This window comes from Zootermopsis nevadensis, unplaced genomic scaffold (genome assembly GCF_977971745.1).
Source record: "Zootermopsis nevadensis isolate Lab colony 2312 unplaced genomic scaffold, Znev_1.0 Znev_ptg000001l, whole genome shotgun sequence".
In the NCBI taxonomy this organism is placed as follows: Eukaryota; Metazoa; Arthropoda; class Insecta; order Blattodea; family Termopsidae; genus Zootermopsis; species Zootermopsis nevadensis.
In genome coordinates this window covers 3,490,515-3,512,370 of record NW_028259133.1, presented here as the reverse complement: position 1 = coordinate 3,512,370, position 21,856 = coordinate 3,490,515, and the positions used below count along the sequence as shown (strand labels likewise).

Sequence of the window (21,856 nt, the reverse complement as noted above, 5' to 3'; positions counted from 1 at the left end):
TCGAAACGTTGGTTAACATCGACCAGACTACACAGCGCAACAACCCAGAAGACAGAAATCTTCATACTCATCGCCCTGATGATGGAGGCAGTATGACCTCTGAAACGTTGGTTAACATCTACCAGACTACACAGCGCAATAACCCAGAAGACGGATATCTTCAGGTATCAAAAGTCTTGGATGCTGAGAAGATAAAAACTCCGACCCTTGCCAGGATCGAACCCAAGCCACACAGAACATACACAGTCGTGTTAACTTCTCTCTTCGGTGTTAGCAAGATTCCATTTTTAATTACTGTTATTCATTCTTTGAAAATATTCTTGACGCTTATAATAAACAACATGGATGGCATCATCTTAAGACGTCCGTCCATAAATGGAGGCGTCAGATTTTGCATTTTCGTTTGAGCTTCTAACTAAAACCGCTAGCTCAGTTCTATGAAACCTAAAAACAGCGTCTGATAGTCTGGAGAGAGTGGAATGAACGAACTACTGACATAAGCGAGAGTCCATTTATTTCAGTCATGCTTCGAAACTTCTTAATCCAGTGTTTGCATCCTACCATGCAGCTAAAACACGCTACATGGACCTGTATTTGGAGAAAGTTTTAGACGAATAGCTAAGGAACTAACGTCACGGAAAAGAAACCTACTTGATAAGCTGATATTCGTTCAGTTAATCAAGAAATTATCAGTCTTTTAGGTTATTTAAAGCAAATGTTCATTACCGTGTTGCGAATATCCTCCCAATGGATCTTATACGAGTCAGTCAAATCTAGTACATATCATCACATACTATTATTTTTAATATTACCCTCATACTACCACGTCACCAAAATGGTCCTTTCCAGTCATATTTCTTACTAAAATATTGAATACTGTTCTCCTGTGCATCTCGCACAAAACAGCTTACAGCATCCAGTGACTGTCTTAACTCTGCAAACCACAGACTCAAATCCACTGTTCTAAAAGAACAAAATGTCTATGAAACTCACATGGTAGTTAATTTCATCGTATAATTAAAGCACTGAATATGCAGCAGATGCAACGCGACTCGTTCTTACCTTGTTCGACGGGCTCCGGAAATATGACAGCGGTGTCACTCCTCTGCAGGTACTCCTGGAGAATCCTCTCTTCATCCTCCCCCAGCAACATCGCGCGTCTCTGAGGCACATCATCAGTCACCGTGGTCCCTCCTCTACCACTTTCCATCACAACACTATCACCAGCCAGAACCTCGCCTTCTTCTGCACCCTTGCTCACTTTCACCATAAGCAACCCCTGCAGTCCCGCACCCCCTGGGTCATTCCCAACCAATATCCTCCGCGGGTCACCTTCCTGAGCTGGTGGCGTCACTGTCCCACCGTTACGTTCGTCCCCCTGCAGAGTGGTATGGTCGGCAAGGGGTTGGTGATTGTGGATGTCGTCGGGGCTCATGGCGGCCGCTGGGGGGCCGCAGAGGTCACCTGCAGCCCGCGCGACGTTTCCTACGCCGCAAACACTAGCAGCCACCGAGGTCAGTACTACGTCGTCGGAGGACAGGTTCTCCAGCTCGACTGCAAGGCAAGAAGGCGCGCGCTGTTAATGGCCTGGTCTTATAATTTTTATTACATTATTTAAGTATTATAATCCACTGACAGAACCCGTACTTGGGTAGACAAGTTCAAATAATTGCACGATTTATATTGTCCAGTAACAGAGACTAGCTCTTTTTAAGGGACCCAACATAGTAGGTATTTCCCACCTGAAGACGGAGACAGAACCAGCCTCCGAAACGTCGTGAATTTTAAAAACAGACGATGGAAATCTCCTGACAACAAATAATTTTAAGTGTAAGTCAAAACCCTTTAGGAATATTTCTATCCATTGCATGAGTTTAACCATGCTATATGACTTCGAGGATCAGCCCATCCAACTCTCAAATGTATACACAGAAGTCAAACTGTAAGAAATTCTATCTGACTTGTTAAACAAGCAACGTCTCTGCGATGTCCAGTTCCATAAGCTGGTCGAAACGTGTAGCCGTTTCGCTCCAAGCAGCCAGCTAGCCGTATGGATTCAACGATAATGGTATGTAAGATACTCGCTGAACACACACACTCAAAGACAAGCTCGCTGTCCTCAAATCCGTTTTGATTACGCGACCACACGTCCTGTCCGAATGGTTCTTATGGAGATCTGTCTGATTACGTATGCACGGTACTGACGACATCCTCGCAAACCCCACACCGCCAGGTTTGTGCCAGCATTCACTGATCCGTGCCACGAAATATTCTAGGTCCCTGCACCACTGCACAGACTTTCTAAAAGAGTTTGGTTCTAAGAACTCCAAGCATTCCCATACGACCCAACACGCTGTGTAAAAATCAACAGTGACTAACTCCTTATCACATTTACATTCAAATATTCTTCACAGGTTTTGCAATCCCAGATCGCCGAGGATGTGAAGGATTGAATAACGAGAAGTTTCATAACTTGCACACTTCGCGAAATATTATTTCGGCGAGATTCGTGTGACGTACCAAGCATGGGGGGAAATGAGTAGACACGCGATTTTAATCGGTGAAACTTAATTGTGGGTCAATATGCCGATGGAAGGGTGTTCCTAATGAAAACCCGTGTAAAGATGTGGACTGGAATTGCCTACCTCAGGGCACGGTTCCAGAAGTGAGTAGTTCAATACACCTTCAGGTTACATTCAATGAGGAATTCCTCAAGAATAAAAAAAATCCATAAACCTGTATAAGCAAAACAATGCCAATCCTAGTGGCCACGTGGTTTTACGCGGAGTAACACCGAGATCACAATCATATTTCATGAATTTGGACAATCTAATGGTTAATCCCTTGGAACCCAACTTAAATCAAGTTTAACGTCATCACCAAGTAACTTATGAACAGAAATATGTGAGGTTAAAAAACACACAAATGCAAACAAACGCACAAATAGAAATTTCGAATGACAGCCATATTTTATCAGGTCGAGGGTCTCAGTAAGTATAAGAATTTAAAATTCTTTGCAATGGTAAATTTTCATTTTAAGCATAAACATTTAATCAGTACGTACAAACGTAGTCTTGTTCAATTTTATCAGTCTAAACACAATAAATTAAATATTATTACAATTAACATTTAAATATTTAAAATATATTAAAATGATGCTCTTTATCGAAATGTTCGATTTGCATTAGAGCATCATCTTTTACACTACATGTTTCGGTTCTAAATGAACCATCTTCACGTGTATAATCCAAATATAAACTCAAACGCAATATCCTAAGTGCAATCCTGAAGATGGTTCATTTAGAACCGAAACATGTAGTGTAAAAGTTGATGCTCTAATGCAAATCGAACATTTCGATAAAGAGCATCATTTTAATATATTTTAAATATTTAAAAGTTAATTGCAATAATATTTTAATATTTAATTTATTGTGTTTAGACTGATAAAATTGAACAAGTATATATTTCAACACAATATGACGCAACATTATCATCTCATAAACGTAGTCTTGTTCAGATAAATGAAAAACAATGGGCAGAGTATATAGTAAACTCTCGTGTCAAATGAAGCATAGAAAGACTAAATTATGTGCTTATGTTTACTGTGGCATCGGGAACAGTCAACAGCGCATTCAGGAGCAGACAAGGATGTCTTCATGGTACGTAAATATCCGAAAGGCGATTTTCCCTTCTAAAACTCACTCCCTATTTAAGCTACCAGCGCTAGTAGCCCGAGAGGGTCTACTTGATGTCAGCTAATAATCTCCAAATATGTAAAATCCTCTGTACTACGGGATAGGCCATGATGCTGACCCAGTCTCTCCCCTCAAACAGCTCTCGGCAGTCTTAGACCTCGTCTTCAACAACCTCTGTGTGATTTTCAACCTACCATCTTCTCCCGCGTCACCTGGACAGTTTGGACACACTAAAGTTAATAGAATTTTTAAGTTCGTGATGAATAACATGGCCCTAACATTTTTCTGGATTCCATGTTAAGCAGCAGGTACCACTGCCATCAAAAACGTGTCTTCTCCCACAAAAGGTGAACAACACAAGGAAAGCGAGACCTCATACCGATAACCAGAGACATGAGGTACATCAGAATACGTCACAGCCACAACATTACAACTAAATTACGATGGCATATGTAGCAATAATCCTGGGCTCTTAAAGTAGAAATGACTTCTATTGTCCATTTAACAAAATATATTTGTAGGATTTCAGGTTTCCACGGCGGAGTCTGAAGATGGCTGTCTATTGCGTTGTATATTTCTTCGTACAGTCTACAGGCAAAGTAAATTTAACAAAACATGACGAATCTCAGAGCAAGGTAAGATTTCAGGTTCTCAAGTTCACCGACGTTTCAGAGATACTTGCTATCTCTATCATCAAGGCACCATGAAACGTTGGAAAGCATCTACTAGACTGCACGGCGTTACATCTGAAAAGACAGTCATCTTCATGGAGCAAATTATTTAAACAGTATCGAGTACCATAACAGCAACTGACCATCCAGAATTAATCTATTACAGTTGTAACAAATGAGACCAGAGATAAATATATTCTAGCCACGTATCTGTTGAGTCAGCATTTCACGATGTCCACGAAGGGGTCATCCGGGAAACTTCCGACAGTGAAGTTTACGCGATGTATGCGTCTTATATCAGAGCAGGAGGTGAGCAGATCAGTAAATTGATACGAGCCACCCGCAGAGGTACAGTTATAAGGTAGGACTGCAAATGACAGGCTGCTGGCTCGACGGGGGTTGTTCAAGATTTCTCATCTGCTTTGCGACTCACTGTGAACTAGGCTTTGCCCGACACATCGTGCGAACAAAGTTTTGAACATCTCTTGAAATAGGTGATAGGATTAGCTGATACAGAATCTGTTAGTTATAACAAATCATGAACGGAACGTTTTCAAAACACTGAAAGGAAAATTAATTGTGTGTTTGAAACTTTAGGGTCCTCAGTGAATTAATTTCGCCCGTTTTTGTTTCAATTCATCGTCCATTATTTTTCGTCTTTCGGGTCAGACCTTTAAAAAAAAAAAAAATCTAATGTCTCCCTCTAACGGTTACATCAATCTACATCTTTCCGATCATGACTCTTGTCGGTAGATTGAAACGTCTTATCCTGAGCTGTAATTATGCTCTTGAATGTGTAATGTGGATTACACATAATTCTAATTTGTTACACTACAATCAAATTGGTTAAAATCTTCAATACTGTAATATTAAAATTATCGAATACCTGTTGTGACACTTTGCAGTCTTTCAGATAGTTACCAACATTTCGGGGGAAAAAAAACACTGCCTAAATCTACCAATTTTACTCCGACCTTGGAGGCAATATTTTCCTCCGAAACTCCGGTTTCTACCAAAAAGACTAACAATCAAGATAACCACAATATTAACTTTACAGCTGTGTAAAGAACAAATTCCATATTATAACATTATTCCATACAGCTTAAACTAGGCTATAAAGTAGATACGTCTACCCTAATTATTTTACTAAACAGCTGATATGTTATAGTTGTCGTGCTGATATTTCGTGTGTAATGACTGTACACTGGCGCGAAATTCTGTGTATAAACTATCTAGCATAAGCAAGTTAAATAATTGACTAAAAAAATAATTATTTCTTAGGTAAACTTCAACATCTCTACAAAGCTAAAACTTCTTGACGATGGTGAAGAGTCAATTGAATAAAAATTTCTTTGGATATTATCCATCGTCTAGTAAATATAAAACGTAAAACAACGTTTCGGAGATGGGACTCTATCTCCTAGGTCTTCAGGTTCCTACACAGTTGGGCCCACTAGATAGAGCTAATCCCTATCTCCGTCGAATAAAAATTTCCTTGGATATTATCCATCGTCTAGTAAATATAAAACGTAAAACGACGTTTCGGAGATGTGACTCTATCTCCGTCTTCAGGTTCCTACACAGTTGGGCCCACTAGATAGAGCTAATCCCTATCTCCGTCGAATAAAAATTTCCTTGGATATTATCCATCGTCTAGTAAATATAAAACGTAAAACGACGTTTCGGATATGTGACTCTATCTCCGTCTTCAGGTTCCTACACAGTTGGGCCCACTAGATAGAGCTAATCCCTATCTCCGGAGATATCTAGTGGGCCCAACTTTGTAGGAACCTGAAGACGGAGATAGAGTCCCATCTCCGAAACGTCGTTTTACGTTTTATATTTACTAGACGATGGATAATATCCAAGGAAATTTTTATTCAATTGATCTCTACAAAGCCTATTCCAAACTAACCAAAATCTTTTAAAGTGTAAAAGAGAGATTAAGTAAAATTAAAGGTATTACTTCGTAAAGATGACCATTTGTAATCATCATAACAGAATAGAAATTTGCACACGTATTGAGCAGATATAATATCGTAGCGAAGCTGCTGACAAGTTAAGGAGAATTTAGGTGGTCTAGAGAACACACCCAGAGGCTTGTAGCAGGCAAAGGTAATATAGCATCTCTCATCGATAGGAAAGCGAGGGACGACGCAAGGCGGGAGGTATTCAGCGAAGGAAGATGTTCCTATATGTAGAAAATTATAAAACAGGGAGGTTATGGGGGATAGAAACGAGCAAGAAGACGGATAAAACAGAATAAGAAGTGGTTTACAGATAAACGAGATTACAGAGAAGGACAGGGAAAGACATAAAACCAGTAGCTATATAGGTTTAAAAAGTCATATAAGAATTTGTTACATAAGGAAGTTATAAAGAAACAGTAGGTTTGGGGAGGATCTCGTCTTTGCAGTTGTAACATTGGAATTGATTAAACTTGGGAGAATTACGACTTGATTGGGTTTCATGGGCGGAGGTAAAGGAACATAGAAATAAATTTGAACACTCCATTGCTGCATACATATTCCTTCCTCTCTTGCCTTAGGAGGGTGTTGGTTTTAAAAGTACAAAAGCATCGTTGGACTGAAGACGGAGTGGAGTGGCCTCGGAGATTCTGCCACACGACATCCACTGCGGCATTATGTTATATTATTGCACCCTGCAGTGGCGTCCCGGAGGTCTGAATAATGAATAGCTCTTTTTTTTTATATCGAATGTTGAAATAACGGTACGCCTGTAAGTCTGTGCAATGAACAAGAAGGATTTCCTTCATTTTGCATCCGAATGGAGACGTCTAACTGTAACAGCGAGTGGGTGAATTTCGTTCGCAATAACACCGAATAAAGAAAATAACTCTCAACCTAACCCAAGCTTATGAATTGTTTATTTTAAATCGCTTAATTATTGTTTTCAATTCGAGACTTAAATTACACGACTCATTCAATGCAATAACATTAAAACCTTACATACCTTTATGTTCTGTTAAAAACACATATAAACTTTTGATTTGTATGACTTAACTTGTTCCTTTTTGCCACTGATGATGACTTCTTGAGGTTGAAACGCGTTTGACATTAGTGTCCTTCATAGTGTAAACAGTTTTGTTTGTAAGCATATTTTATATTCAATGCAAATAAGTCTTAAAATTCGGCTACAGAATACAAAAAGATTGTGACTTTTATTTGAGACAGTCAAGATTTGAACACGTAACTGACAAAATCGTGCTTTGACAACGTGTATAAATCAAAGTACACGAAAGTAACTGAAAGATGGCAGAAATTAAAAAAGGAGAAACAAGTCATCAAATGTGTTCGTAGCGTGACAATTCCGGAACGTTCGCCAGGAGCTGACTTCAAAACTTATGCCTTGAACATAGTGGCGATTAGTTCATCCAAAACAAAGATAGTCATCTACTAGAATATACAGCGTCAGAACCCAGACGATTACAATCGACATATTTTCGGTAAGTTAATTTATCAATTTGTAAAATTTTTGAAGTCTATGTAAGTAAGTTATTGAGCAAATAGGGAGTAAGTACTTTCCTTAAGCAAACGTATTCATCGTGAAGTTATCTACATTAAGACTAACTAACTAACTAGATGGCTTACCGAACCCCAAGGTTCATCACCGAATTAACCAAAGCCCTCCACCGGACCCTGTCCTGGGCCAACAAAATCCAGTTTCCTTCAACTCCTATCTCCCATAGATCCCGCCTGAGATTATCCTCCCATCTACGTCTAGGTCTCCCCAGCGGTCTCTTCCCTTCAGGCTTCCCAACCAGTACCCGGTGCACACCTCTTGTCCCATCCATGCGCGCTACATGCCCAGCCCATCTCACTCTTCTCGACTTAATCACCCTCACAATACTGGGGGAGCAGTACAGATTTTTAAGCTCATCATTATGCAGTTTTCTCCACGCCCCATCGTCTTCCCTCTTAGGCCCAAATATCCTCCTCAACACCCGATTCTCAAACACCTGCAATCTGTGTTCCTCCCTGTGAGTGAGAGACCATGTTTCGCACCCATACAAAACAACAGGCAAGATTATTGTTTTGTATACTTTAATTTTCAGGTTCTTAGAAATCAGACGGGAAGACAAAATATTTTGGACTGAGAAGTAGCAAGCATTTCCAGAATTTAATCTCCTCCTAACTTCCTCATGAGTGTCATTTTGATTTGTTATTGTTGTTCCCAAATATTTGAACTTTGTAACCCTTTCAAAGGATTTATTAGCCACCCTAAGATAATTTTGCCCGCCTGTCTTCTGATTACGAGATACTAACATGTACTTAGTTTTTTCTGAATTCACTTCTAGCCCCACCTGTCTACTAGCCTCTAGTAAAACTTCTGCGTTCCTCTTTATTGTATTTATATCGTCCCCCAATAAATTAACATCATCAACAAATGCCAATCATTGCCTACCGTAAAATTCCACTAGCAGCAAATTAAAATGTGGTAAAGTTATGTACGAATAAGAAGTCTTTCGAAGATCCCAAAGCACGAGTTTCAACACGGAAGAAAGAACACGTGATATTAATATGAAAGCAACAAATTAAAATCGCGATCCACGAGTTGAAAACTCAAGTTGTCAGTTGCACACGCGGAGAATGTCATCGCGATGATGATGATGATGATGATGATGGTGAGGCCGTCCAACTGCCGTCACCGGACCCTGTCACGGTGCGCTGAACATTTGACTGCGAGGATGGCGGACATGGCGGTACAGAGGGGAATCAGGACAACGTCAAACGCTTGTCACAACTTAGCCCGCAGTCGGCCAGCCACACCGCGTCACATGAGCACCCACAAAACCCCCACCGCCCCCCCGACTAATATCATAATCACTATAATCTGCAGAACAATGTCACACGCAGAAACTGTCACATTCACGAATTGTACAGGCTGAACAAAAAATTAAAAAAAATAAAAAGTCGTAACACGCAACGCGCCAGTAATTCCTAATTGTAGACCCTTCATTTGCATCCCTCATTTCAAATATTAAATGTGTTTCCCAGGACCATCGATGGAGAAACTGAATTATGTCATTTCTTGTCGGCCTCATCCCTGAGTGTTGTTGACACCCCCCCCCCCCGCCATGCCTCTTGGCCCACCTGTAAACAGCCCGACGAATTTCACTACACATTTCATTCTGACCCTGAGAAAAAGGCGAGGTGATGTCACGATGAGAAAACGAAACTGCTTCAAATTTCCATCGACCAGGAAACGAACACTGGTAACACGGGCTAAAACGTGTCTCATATAATTCCCTTGGCTGATCCATTACACCAATATCAAATTACATAATGATCAGTGAATGATATAAGAAAAATGTTGGGTCTCCTTCCATCTACAGGTGAACAGTTGTCTTTTATACTGACAGACTTGTATCACTTTTGATTTTAAAATTAAAGTAATCGTAAAAGAATTCCAGCGTGGTATTGATATAATCATATTCCTCTTCCGAACGTCAAGCAGCCGTCACTTACTTCTGCAAATAAAGTAAGGATCACGTCCACCTTCAGTCATTATTTGTGTTCGTTTCACATGCTAACCTAACCTAACCTAATCTAACCTAACCTAACCTAACCTAACCTAACCTAATCTCATGAGGTATCTCGCTCAGAACTGATACAGCTCGAGTTTGGGAGCAGTGCAGAAACGTTCTTCCGCTGTGTGTACGCAATTACAGTTATGTAATTTAGTTTAACAACGAAATAAGTCACATTAACAATACAATAACATAATACGTCTAAAAATTAAGTATGTAAATCGTTAAACTACTTACGAAATTAAAACATAATCTTATATATTATTCTACACGGTATTAAACGTGGTTTCCTTATTCCAATTTACAGGAATGCTTAATTCATGTGTAATATTCCCCTTTGAAATCATACATTTATGTCCTATATACATATTCTACAGCAACAGGTTGTCCATAGCTAAACTACGTGATCTTGGGATAATTTTGAGTCGAAATGTTCAAATAAATATGGGTCCAATCTGCAACGGTTTCTCAAGAAAATGAGAATTTGTAACGTTTACATTATTTCCATTTAATTTTAGGTTACATTGTCATTGTTATTATTATTATTATTATTATTATTAAGTTTAGACTACACTCTAAATTGCATTTTAAATCACTCACGTTATTTACGTGTCTCGAAATGTCCACTCTGATTGTCGACGCACAGTTGAGCCCTTCGTGTAATTGATATTAGCATCGGAATCCGTCTCAGCCCTACCGTTTCACTTGTCGGCATACACCACAGATTTCATGTGACTGCAGAGAAATTAGTCCAAAGGCGAAATATCCGGTGATATCGCTGGCCTAGCAACCGGACCACCTCTGCCATTCCAATGGTCTGGAAACTGTTGATTCAGAAATGCAGTCACCTGCCTGCCAAGATGAGGCAGTGCATTGTCTTGCGTGGTTACCAGAGGAACGTCTTATAACATCAATGACAGCTCCCCCTTTAGGAAACGCACGTAGCACAATGCGCAGCCTAGTGAATTAATTTCGCAAACACAGCCAATGCATAGTGAATGCGGAGCATTTTCTTAACAAACCGTTGCGGAATGGAGCCACGTTTATTTGAAACTTTGGACTCAAAATGATCCCAAGAGTACGCGGATAAGCTATGGACAACCTGTTGCGGGACACCCGGTATATTTAAGCAAGAAATATTTGGCGAAGAATGTCTGTATACACAGAATATTTTCGTTTATTCAATAAGCAAACGATCAATAACTCGAACTCCACAGAGGACAGCCCTTCTTGAGAAATGGTGATCACTCAACTGGTCAAAGGCTCACATGTGCCCGCCACTGGACCAGAATCCATAACACACACCCTCATCTCCTGCATTCAACAGTTCATAAAACACGAAACGCAGTTTTTGTAAATAATAATATTTCTGCAATAATAAAGAGAGACTGATTGGTAGATAAATATTATCTGCACATACCGTCGTTAAATGACCAACCGACACACCAAACTTCGATATGGTCAGACAATTCGAGAATTGTCTGAAAGCATATCGTTCGACATCTCCGCCATGCAAAGTTAGTTGGCCAGAGAGCATCTGAGGACGCAGGCTTGTGGCTGTTAGAAAACGATAAATACGGAATTCTTGTGTGTACAAAATTCTGTTGGAAAGCCCGAAGCTAAAATACGATTCGGAAGACACAGCCAAAGACATTAGGATAATATTAAAGTAGATCTTGGAGGAATAGGGTTGAAGGATGTAGAATGGATTTATCTGGTTTGGGACAAGGACTGGTATCAACCTTCGAGTTTCATAGATGGAACATTTATTTACTTCTCACGAATGACTCTGCTAACAATTTAATTCGTTAGTTGTAACGTCTGTTTTATACACGTAATGCACATTGTAATATTACAGTATACTAGGCCTACAATTACAACTCATTAAGCAATGGGAAAAAAGCAAATAAGATGCGAAAACGTACACAGACTTTCCGATTTGTTTCGTAACAAATTAAATGCAAGAATTGTAATGAAAAAACAAACTAAATAGAGCCATCAATGATTTAATAAATGTAGTTTCCCCACTTCTAGACTACATCATGTTTTTCACGTATCCATCAGGAAAATTCATCTGTTTGTCCCATCAAATCCGGTTCACGTAAAGAAATATCTTTCATATTCGTCACGGATTTCCGTTTTCAACATAAATTGAGGATCGTTTCCTGACAATTCCTTTTATCCACAAAGAGTTAGGTTTACTTCAGACACAGTACTACTAGTCTGGTTTAAATTAGACATTTTATAAATCTTAGCTTTCCTATAACAAACTATTAAACAGAATATATTAAAGTACTCGATCAGCTTCCCAAATCTGCGCTGGTAACAGAAACAGCATCCATGACACTGAACGAACACGTCACTCATAAGCATCCCTACAGGAAACGAGATTCAAGTCCGTACCTACGACGACGACCGATTAAACGGAGAGTTTAGGTCGATTATCTGGTATCTTAAAAGCTTATCAGCATTGCTTTTAAATGTTTTTAAAATGGCTTATACACCTTCATCACACCATTAAATTCAAATTTCATGAGAACACACACACAGTGGAAAGCAATATTCATTAATAGGGTAATATGTATAAAGACTAATTTTTGCTGAAACTCTTTATCAGGTTTTAATAGCCTCTACAGTGTCTGTCTATTTTATATTTCGAAAACACCATTTACTCTTTTAACCTCTACCCCCGTCATTTTACTTTTTAGGGGATGTTTCAGGCTTGACATCCTATCATCACGAACAACAACAGAAGCTGGCTATGCCCACGTGAATTGAACTAAACCATGCAGCAGAGTTGGTTGTCATAGTTCTTCAAGTAGTAGTGCACCGCAGTGTGTGTGGGGGTTACATCGATGATGAGTGCACTCAACCTTAAATCCCTCAACCCTTCCCCAACTCGACAGGCATGTTACGTTATATTATAATGTTATCCATGTATGCAGACAAACTTAACATGGCATATAGGGATTTTGGGGTGTAACGCAAACAACGGATTGTCCTGCATTTATAGTGGTAGGATGGGGTGTTATGCACTGAATAACCATTTCTCTCTCACTCTTTCCATTTTCAACTTTTCATAAAAATAACCCCAGTATCAATAAAGCTATTACTACCATGAGATATAGCATAGAAATTACAATGTTCGAACAGCAATGCATTACACAATTATACTTCACACTTCAATCCTTCACACTTGGATTGTTGATAAAAGATACAGGAATGATAGACGACGATAGATTTCAACCTCGGATAGTAAGTGAAGAAGACACCCTATGTCCTAGTCATGTGACGGGAATTCTGTGAACCCTATATACTATTAACTTTCTTCTGATAAATGCAATGCCGGGGACTCAGTAATTCATAAATTATAAAGCGTGTGTTCTCCATCTCCGTGAAAATAATCAGAAAATTGCGACATTTATAACAGCTCACATTTCTTGCAAAGCTTTTCATTTACAAAACAGCATTTACTTGAAAGAAAAACAATGGACGACAACACGGAGTTTTCCTCCGGGGGCTTCTTCCCCGGTTTCTCCGTGGCATCCCAACAATTACTCCATTCACACACAGAAGAAGGCAATGGCAAACCACTTCTGGATCATCTGCCAAGAACGTATATGAACAGGTCACAGTCCGAGAAAAGGATGGAAGGATCCCGTTCATATGGACCTGTCGTCAGACAGAACACTAAATAAAAATAAGATGAGGTGGTCTAGCGGTTAGAACGCTGGCCTTGTAATCCTGGGGTCTCGGGTTCGATTCCCGACGGTGCCTGAATTTATAACTTGTGTTGGGCAAGGCCGTGGTCTAGGCAACACGGAGTTTTCCTCCGGGGGCTTCCCCGGTTTCTCCGTGGCATCCCAACAATTACTCCATTCACACACAGAAGAAGGCAATGGCAAACCACTTCTGGATCATCTGCCAAGAACGTATATGAACAGGTCCCAGTCCGAGAAAAGGATGGAAGGATCCTGTTCATATGGACCTGTTGTCAGACAGAACACTAAATAAATAATAAGATGAGGTGGTCTAGCGGTTAGAACGCTGGCTTTGTAATCCTGGGGTCTCGGGTTCGATTCCCGGCGGTGCCCGAATTTATAACTTGTGTTGGGCAAGGCCGTGGTCTAGGCAACACGGAGTTTTCCTCCGTGGCATCCCAACAATTACTCCATTCACACACAGAAGAAGGCAATGGCAAACCACTTCTGGATCATCTGCCAAGAACGTATATGAACAGGTCCCAGTCCGAGAAAAGGATGGAAGGATCCTGTTCATATGGACCTGTCGTCAGACAGAACACTAAATAAATAAATAAATAGTTACATATATTTCAATTCATACCTTTTTCCACAGACAGTTATTTGGTTTACAACCAAATAACATTTTACAAAGGACATGGCTAGGTCCTTCTGGAACGATGGGAGTTCAGATATTCTATATATCTTCTGGAGAATGGAAAGGCAAAGTTTTCCCTACATTCAGATCCCCCCCAAACGGCCATAAAGTGATTCAGCAATCTGGCGTTACGCTGTAACTAATAATTACATTACTTATAACCCAAAACAATTTAAAAGTTCAATGACGGTAAACTGACCGGAAATCTGTGATATTTCTTACTAGCAAAGAGCAGAACAGAAAATCTGAATCCCAAAGCAAAGAAATAATATAATGATGCTTATGACCTAGTTTTATGATTTTAAAACTAGGCGTGCACTTCACTTATAAAGTCAAAGTGGATGAGAAGAGACTATTTGTGAGACACAGGCATGCATGTAAAAATAATATTAAAATAAATCATTAAGAACTGGGTTTGAACTGAGTTCAACTGCATCAGACAGGGCCCAGTAACAGGTTGTTGTGAACAAGGTAAGTAGATCTCGGATTTCATGACGAAACAGATTAATTTCTAATCGCCTCTGAAGAAATATTCCTCTCAAAATAGTTAGTCCTTCTTTAACCTAGATAATACCGATGTTAATGCACGAGAAAAATCAAAAAATCTCGCTCAATAGTCAACTACTCTTCCAGCAAAATCTTAGGCTGATGACGTAAACAAAAATTGTATTCCTCATACGCGCCTTCAATATGGAATGCAGATTGAGGTGAGAGAATAGTGTAGAGACAACGGACCACTTCTACATTAATCTCTAGGCGATGATAGACATATCGGTAGCCCTTCTCTCCCCCAACCCCTCATTTTCACAGGGGCTACTTGCGGCCAGCGAAGCAGAACCTGTCTGATGGTTCTTGTAGCACAACCCAAACGACTGAAATTCTTCTTAGAGCACATATTAACAGTATTTGTAACAGTGATTTATATCGCCAGGCACCAGAAGGTAATGTATGGCTCCTGTGTATCAGGAATGAAGCAGAAAGAGAGAATGTTCTCCCTTTTAAATATAGCTTACAATGCTAAAAAAATTAACCAGAGTGAACTGTCTGAACTGAAAAGACGACTTCCTACAAACTGAATAAATAATACTCATATTTCCGATACATAAGTTACTCGGGAAAACCACTTTAATAAACCAACAAAAATTCCAAACTTATACCATCCTACAATTTATGTTTTCCTCCGGGGGCTTCCCCGGTTTCTCCGTGCCATCCCAACAATTACTCCATTCACACACAGAAGAAGGCAATGGCAAACCACTTCTGCATCACCTGCCAAGAACGTATATGAACAGGTCCCAGTCCGAGAAAAGGATGGAAGGATCCTGTTCATATGGACCTGTCGTCACACAGAACACTAAATAATAATAAGAAGAGGTGGTCTAGCGGTTAGAACGCTGGCCTTGTAATCCTGGGGTCTCGGGTTCGATTCCCGGCGGTGCCCGAAATTATAACTTGTGTTGGGCAAGGCCGTGGTCTAGGCAACACGGAGTTTTCCTCCGTGGCATCCCAACAATTACTCCATTCACACACAGAAGAAGGCAATGGCAAACCACTTCTGGATCATCTGCCAAGAACGTATATGAACAGGTCCCAGTCCGAGAAAAGGATGGAAGGATCCTGTTCATATGGACCTGTCGTCAAACAGAACACTAAATAAAAAAATATAATACAGAAGTAATATTTCATGTAATTTCTTATAATTACTAATGCTATTATTATTATTATTACATTGGTCCATTGTTCTGCCCAAAAAGAGTTCGCCAGGTTTTTATCACTTTAAAACAAACAATAAGATACCCTAAGTTAAATTTATCTCAAACGTTACCAATTAGTAACTTCGACAAATTAAATTACGAGAAAAAGGCCTATACGAGCACAGCATTAATTAGAGGATATAAAAATAAAAATTTAAAATCTGCCACGAAGTGTCTGTACAGGCATGCAATTTCTGTGCAGTAAGCTGCGAAACTCGCCTGGATGGCCTGAGGACAACCACGAAAGACTTCAAACACATTATCACTATTCTAACCAGCTAGGTTCAATGTAAAATGATCTGATACGTCACTAGAAACATCGAGACTAGCCAGACCCGACTAAAATGTGCCTGAAAAACGCAAATTCGACGCCGGACAGTGACAATTACCATCCGCATTTCAGATTCCCTAACATCAGCAGCTCATTGAAACGCGACATAGCTCACTGCTGCATTAAATGCAGAGTCCTGTTACTTGGAGGGCGGTAGAAGACCGAGGTTTTCTATAATCGCATTATTCTGTCAGCGGGTTCCTTTAGTCTGAGGAAGGACCGTGTGGAGGCCAAGGCCGCCAGGACGGAAGTCGGGATATGACCGGAAGTGACAAGGAGCAAGGCAAACGAGAAAAGGGGTGAACCACCTCATTCAACTTGGAAAGTAACATTCCTGTAACCAGTCGTAAAACGAACTGATAACATAGTATCAATGGAATAAAAAGACTTTGATACTTCGACGCAAGACTAGAAGACGCAAACACCGGAGCCGATATGGCAGCTGTCTGCAATCACGTCGGTGAATTTACAATGTTTTCGAGCTTTTCGGAGTAAGACCACTTGCTTACGATGACGAAGTTAAAGCGAGATCCAGAAGTAACAAGAATACAGGACGAAAGTCGGAAAGAAATGAAGATTTCTGTCTTCTGGGTTGTTGCGCTGTGTAGTCTGGGCGATGTTTGCATCCGTCATCAGGTCGATCGCCCTGATGACGGAGGCAGTATGACTTCCGAAACGTTGGTAAACATTGACCAGACCACACAGCGCAACAACCCAGAAGACAGAAATCTTCATACTCTGAAGACGGAGGCAGTATGACCTCTGAAACGTTGGTTAACATCGACCAGACTACACAGCGCAGCAACCCAGAAGACAGAAATCTTCATACTCACCGCCCTGTTGACGGAGCCAGTATGACCTCTGAGACGTTGGTTAACATCTACCAGACTACACAGCGCAACAACCCAGAAGACAGAAATCTTCATACTCACCGCCCTGTTGACGGAGGCAGTATGACCTCTGAAACGTTGGTTAACATCTACCAGACTACACAGCGCAACAACCCAGAAGACAGAAATCTTCATACTCTGAAGACGGAGGCAGTATGACCTCTGAAACGTTGGTCAACATCTACCAGACTACACGGCGCAACAACCCAGAAGACAGAAATCTTCATACTCTGAAGACGGAGGCAGTATGACCTCTGAAACGTTGGTTAACATCGACCAGACTACACAGCGCAACAACCCAGAAGACAGAAATCTTCATACTCTGAAGACGGAGGCAGTATGACCTCTGAGACGTTGGTTAACATCGACCAGACTACACAGCGCAACAACCCAGAAGACAGAAATCTTCATACTCACCGCCCTGTTGACGGAGGCAGTATGACCTCTGAAACGTTGGTTAACATCTACCAGACTACACAGCGCAACAACCCAGAAGACAGAAATCTTCATACTCTGAAGACGGAGGCAGTATGACCTCTGAAACGTTGGTCAACATCTACCAGACTACACGGCGCAACAACCCAGAAGACAGAAATCTTCATACTCTGAAGACGGAGGCAGTATGACCTCTGAAACGTTGGTTAACATCGACCAGACTACACAGCGCAACAACCCAGAAGACAGAAATCTTCATACTCTGAAGACGGAGGCAGTATGACCTCTGAAACGTTGGTCAACATCTACCAGACTACACGGCGCAACAACCCAGAAGACAGAAATCTTCATACTCTGAAGACGGAGGCAGTATGACCTCTGAAACGTTGGTCAACATCTACCAGACTACACGGCGTAACAACCCAGAAGACAGAAATCTTCATACTCACCGCCCTGATGACGGAGGCAGTATGACCTCTGAAACGTTGGTTAACATCTACCAGACTACACAGCGCAACAACCCAGAAGACAGAAATCTTCATACTCTGAAGACGGAGGCAGTATGACCTCTGAAACGTTGGTCAACATCTACCAGACTACACGGCGCAACAACCCAGAAGACAGAAATCTTCATACTCTGAAGACGGAGGCAGTATGACCTCTGAAACGTTGGTTAACATCGACCAGACTACACAGCGCAACAACCCAGAAGACATAAATCTTCATCGCCCTGATGACGGAGGCAGTATGACCTCTGAAACGTTGGTAAACATCGACCAGACTACACAGCGCAACAACCCAGAAGACAGAAATCTTCATACTCTGATGACGGAGGCAGTATGACCTCTGAAACGTTGGTAAACATCGACCAGACTACACAGCGCAACAACCCAGAAGACAGAAATCTTCATACTCTGATGACGGAGGCAGTATGACCTCTGAAACGTTGGTAAACATCTACCAGACTACACGGCGCAACAACCCAGAAGACAGAAATCTTCATACTTACCGCTGTGAAAACCTCAAATCTTACAAATTATCCAACATTTTAAAACAGGCCATTTAATAATATATTTGGCGTTGTTCTAGATGAAAAAAATGAGGTTCTCAAGGCGGCGAGTATAGATCTACAATCATTTTAAAGGATCTTCAGCTAACCAAGTCATCAGAATAACAAAGAACTTGCTTGACTCCTTCCTTACAGAAGATCGCGTTGCAACGCGAGGAAGCCAAGTGCTGAAGCACGGAGGGGCCATCATTAAATGTTATAAAACTCGATAATTTGATCTCAATAACGGGCCGCCGGTCAGTCAGTCAGTCAGCAGTTAGTGTGTCATGTCGTGACATGGTAAGGGGGAGAACAGGTAATTACTTTCATGGACAATGCAATCAATTAATTAACGCTGACAGGCTCACAGGGGTCTCTTCTACACAACAGGCAGGAGGAGGGGAGAGTGATGGGGTAACATCGGACTCGACATCCCGTAGAAATTTCACTCCACCTTGATTTCAAACTGCCTACTAAGCAGCGCCATCAAGATTCAGGCAACTTTCAGGAATGCGAGGACTTTCTAATGTCTAATATCCTTCAAACGTTTTTGTCTTAGGGAGACAATAGCCAGAACGTTAAGCAGTAATTACAAAATCCAGTCGTCCATTTTGGTAGATTCAAAGAACAAAGTGCTCATGGGAATGAATGGATCTAAAGGGGACAAGGTGGCAGAAGGCTGGTAAAAATTTCATAATTAACAACTTCATGTTCTCAAAATGTTATTAGGGGTTCGAATCAAGAGTTGAGAAATACAGTAGAATCCTCATTATCCGGGTTGGTTTCGAAATATATTTTCATTGATAATCCCTACGCTGGATAATCGGCAAAAATTAAATAAAAACACGCAAATGTAGCAAACACATAAGTTTACTTTAAAGAAATGCACTACTTACATTTTTAAAGATTTATTAACAACACAAAAGATTTTATATAAATTTAATACAACGCATAACAAAATATTAAAACAAAAAGAATTCCAGCGGATAATAACAACGTACTATTGTCGTAAACTTCAGGCTTTAGCTACAGCTGATTTATGTTAACACGCCCAATAATATGTCAACGTTGTACTTATTAACTTCTTCTCAAACGTTCTAACTTTTAAAACACGTTTTCTAAAGTAATTTCTAATTTTAGTTTAAACCAGACGAACCCTGGTTAATCTGCCCCCGGATAACTGGGAGTCTATTCTAAGTAAAACATTTTAGTGGACAGCCTGAAGAGAAGACATCGCTAGGAGCGCCTGAGTAAGAAGAGGGAGGAACGGTGTGTACTGAAAACAGCTGAGTCCAGGGTAGGAACCCTCAGGAGGGCTCTTATGCATATGGTAATGATCGTTACCAATGCATAAACGAGGGGTATTTTTGACTTACTAAACGGTTTGTTGTTCAGTAGAGTTTCTTGGTCATTCAATTTGTCAATAATTTCAACAAATTCAGAATCTCATTACGTTTATCTCCGCGAAACAAACTCGTACAAATTTAGCAACGTTTCCAATTTTTATATTCATAGCAAAACATATTAAACAAAACAATAAATGTCCATACATTATTCATATTTGTTAGAAATCTATTTCGAAACAAGATTTAATATCCTTAGCCCAAGTTTTCCCGCACATATCACAATCAACCTAAATGCGAGAACAATTTTTGCATGGCTAACATAATGTTGCATTAAATTCTACAAAAAAAAAAAAAATACGTTGTCGTGATTTTCATATTTTTTACAACGCCTATTATGACACTAAATTTCAAGGTCCATATTAAGTAGCCTCAACGTCGATGCGACTATTACCATGTAAGTAAGTGGTCGTGGGGACGGCCTCAGGCGACAAAGTTTTCCGTCTTTTCCCAAAATATCATTTGCAGCGTTTTGTACAATCAGAAACAATTTTTTGTACACCCCACGCAAAACACTACTAGAGACACGGTGGCGATACTTTCAGTCACATCTCTCTTCCGAGACTGCGCTGCTGTCTGAGACGCTGTGGGTAGCGATTCACTAAGTTGAACTTCCCTATGGCAAATTACATTACTGTTTTTCCATAACATTTAATTCTTTACGCGTATAAAGCGAATATCGACCAATCTGTAAAACCGGATTACCAGCGAAGACGTTCACATTTCGCTACCGACATCCTAAGACGTACTGACGAAGACAAAAGTTTCTCTGAGAGGTCCCTTACTCATTTTGTTCTTATCAGTGGCACAGATTACAATAATCGATGATTTTATTAAGCTCGCTGGTATCAAATATGTTGATCTTTCATTCGTTGAACCGCTGTCGCACGCTGTTGAACGAGAATATCTTAAAGATGAAGACAGATAACTTCTCCGAAACGTCGGCATACAAGCACATCAGAACGCGGTTTCATCACCAAATAATGCAAAGAGCAACCTAGATTGATGGAAAGTCTAAACAGACTATATGACCTACTAAATTGGCACATCGGATACAAATGATGGTCTCAGAACACCGATATCTGTGAAATGCAAATATGGAATCAAAAACCATTTATTTTCATTCTGAAGAGAGATTAATGATATTGATGATCCATTAGGAAGACGATGAATTATTCAAGCATTAGAATTCCGCATTGTTGCAATGGCAGCTTATTCCAAAGTACAGACTCACCAGTAAGTTTCCAGAAAACAGACCTTTAATCAACGAATGGCCCTGATTCAGGGCAAATAGGTAAAGCAGAATTCCATATATAGATGAAGACAAATCTTTATCAGAAAGATGTATTTCTGCAGTCTCAATTTGTCATTTAATTCAACATGTATTTTATTTCTTCCCAGAAAAGTTAATGCCCATAAATGCTTAATACAAAGCAAAAATGCATTAGAAAAAATCTATAAAATGGTGGATACGTACAAGTCCACGTGATGTCAAACCCCAGAAGCCATTAGGAAACCCACTTTCTTACTGCACATATTCCTGGTCTAGATTTGTTAATTTCATACTTGGTAATTTATCTTTCCCCGCCACCGTGGTCTAGCGGTTAGAACGCTGGCCTTGTAATCCTGGGGTCTCGGGTTCGATTCCCGGCTGTGCCCGAATTTATAACTAGTGTTGGG

General features: G+C 40.3%; 1 protein-coding gene across 2 annotated transcripts in view; it reads right to left on the bottom strand.

The window, feature by feature from the left end:
• The window catches only part of zfh1 (Zn finger homeodomain 1), a 651,615-nt gene that overhangs the window by 339,973 nt on the left and 289,786 nt on the right, over positions 1–21,856 (bottom strand). For both annotated transcript variants that reach the window (XM_087349799.1, XM_087349855.1), the window contains exon 2: positions 1,063–1,554. In XM_087349799.1, coding sequence (XP_087205925.1) covers positions 1,063–1,554 — 492 coding nt within the window. The remainder of the gene's footprint in view (positions 1–1,062; positions 1,555–21,856) is intronic.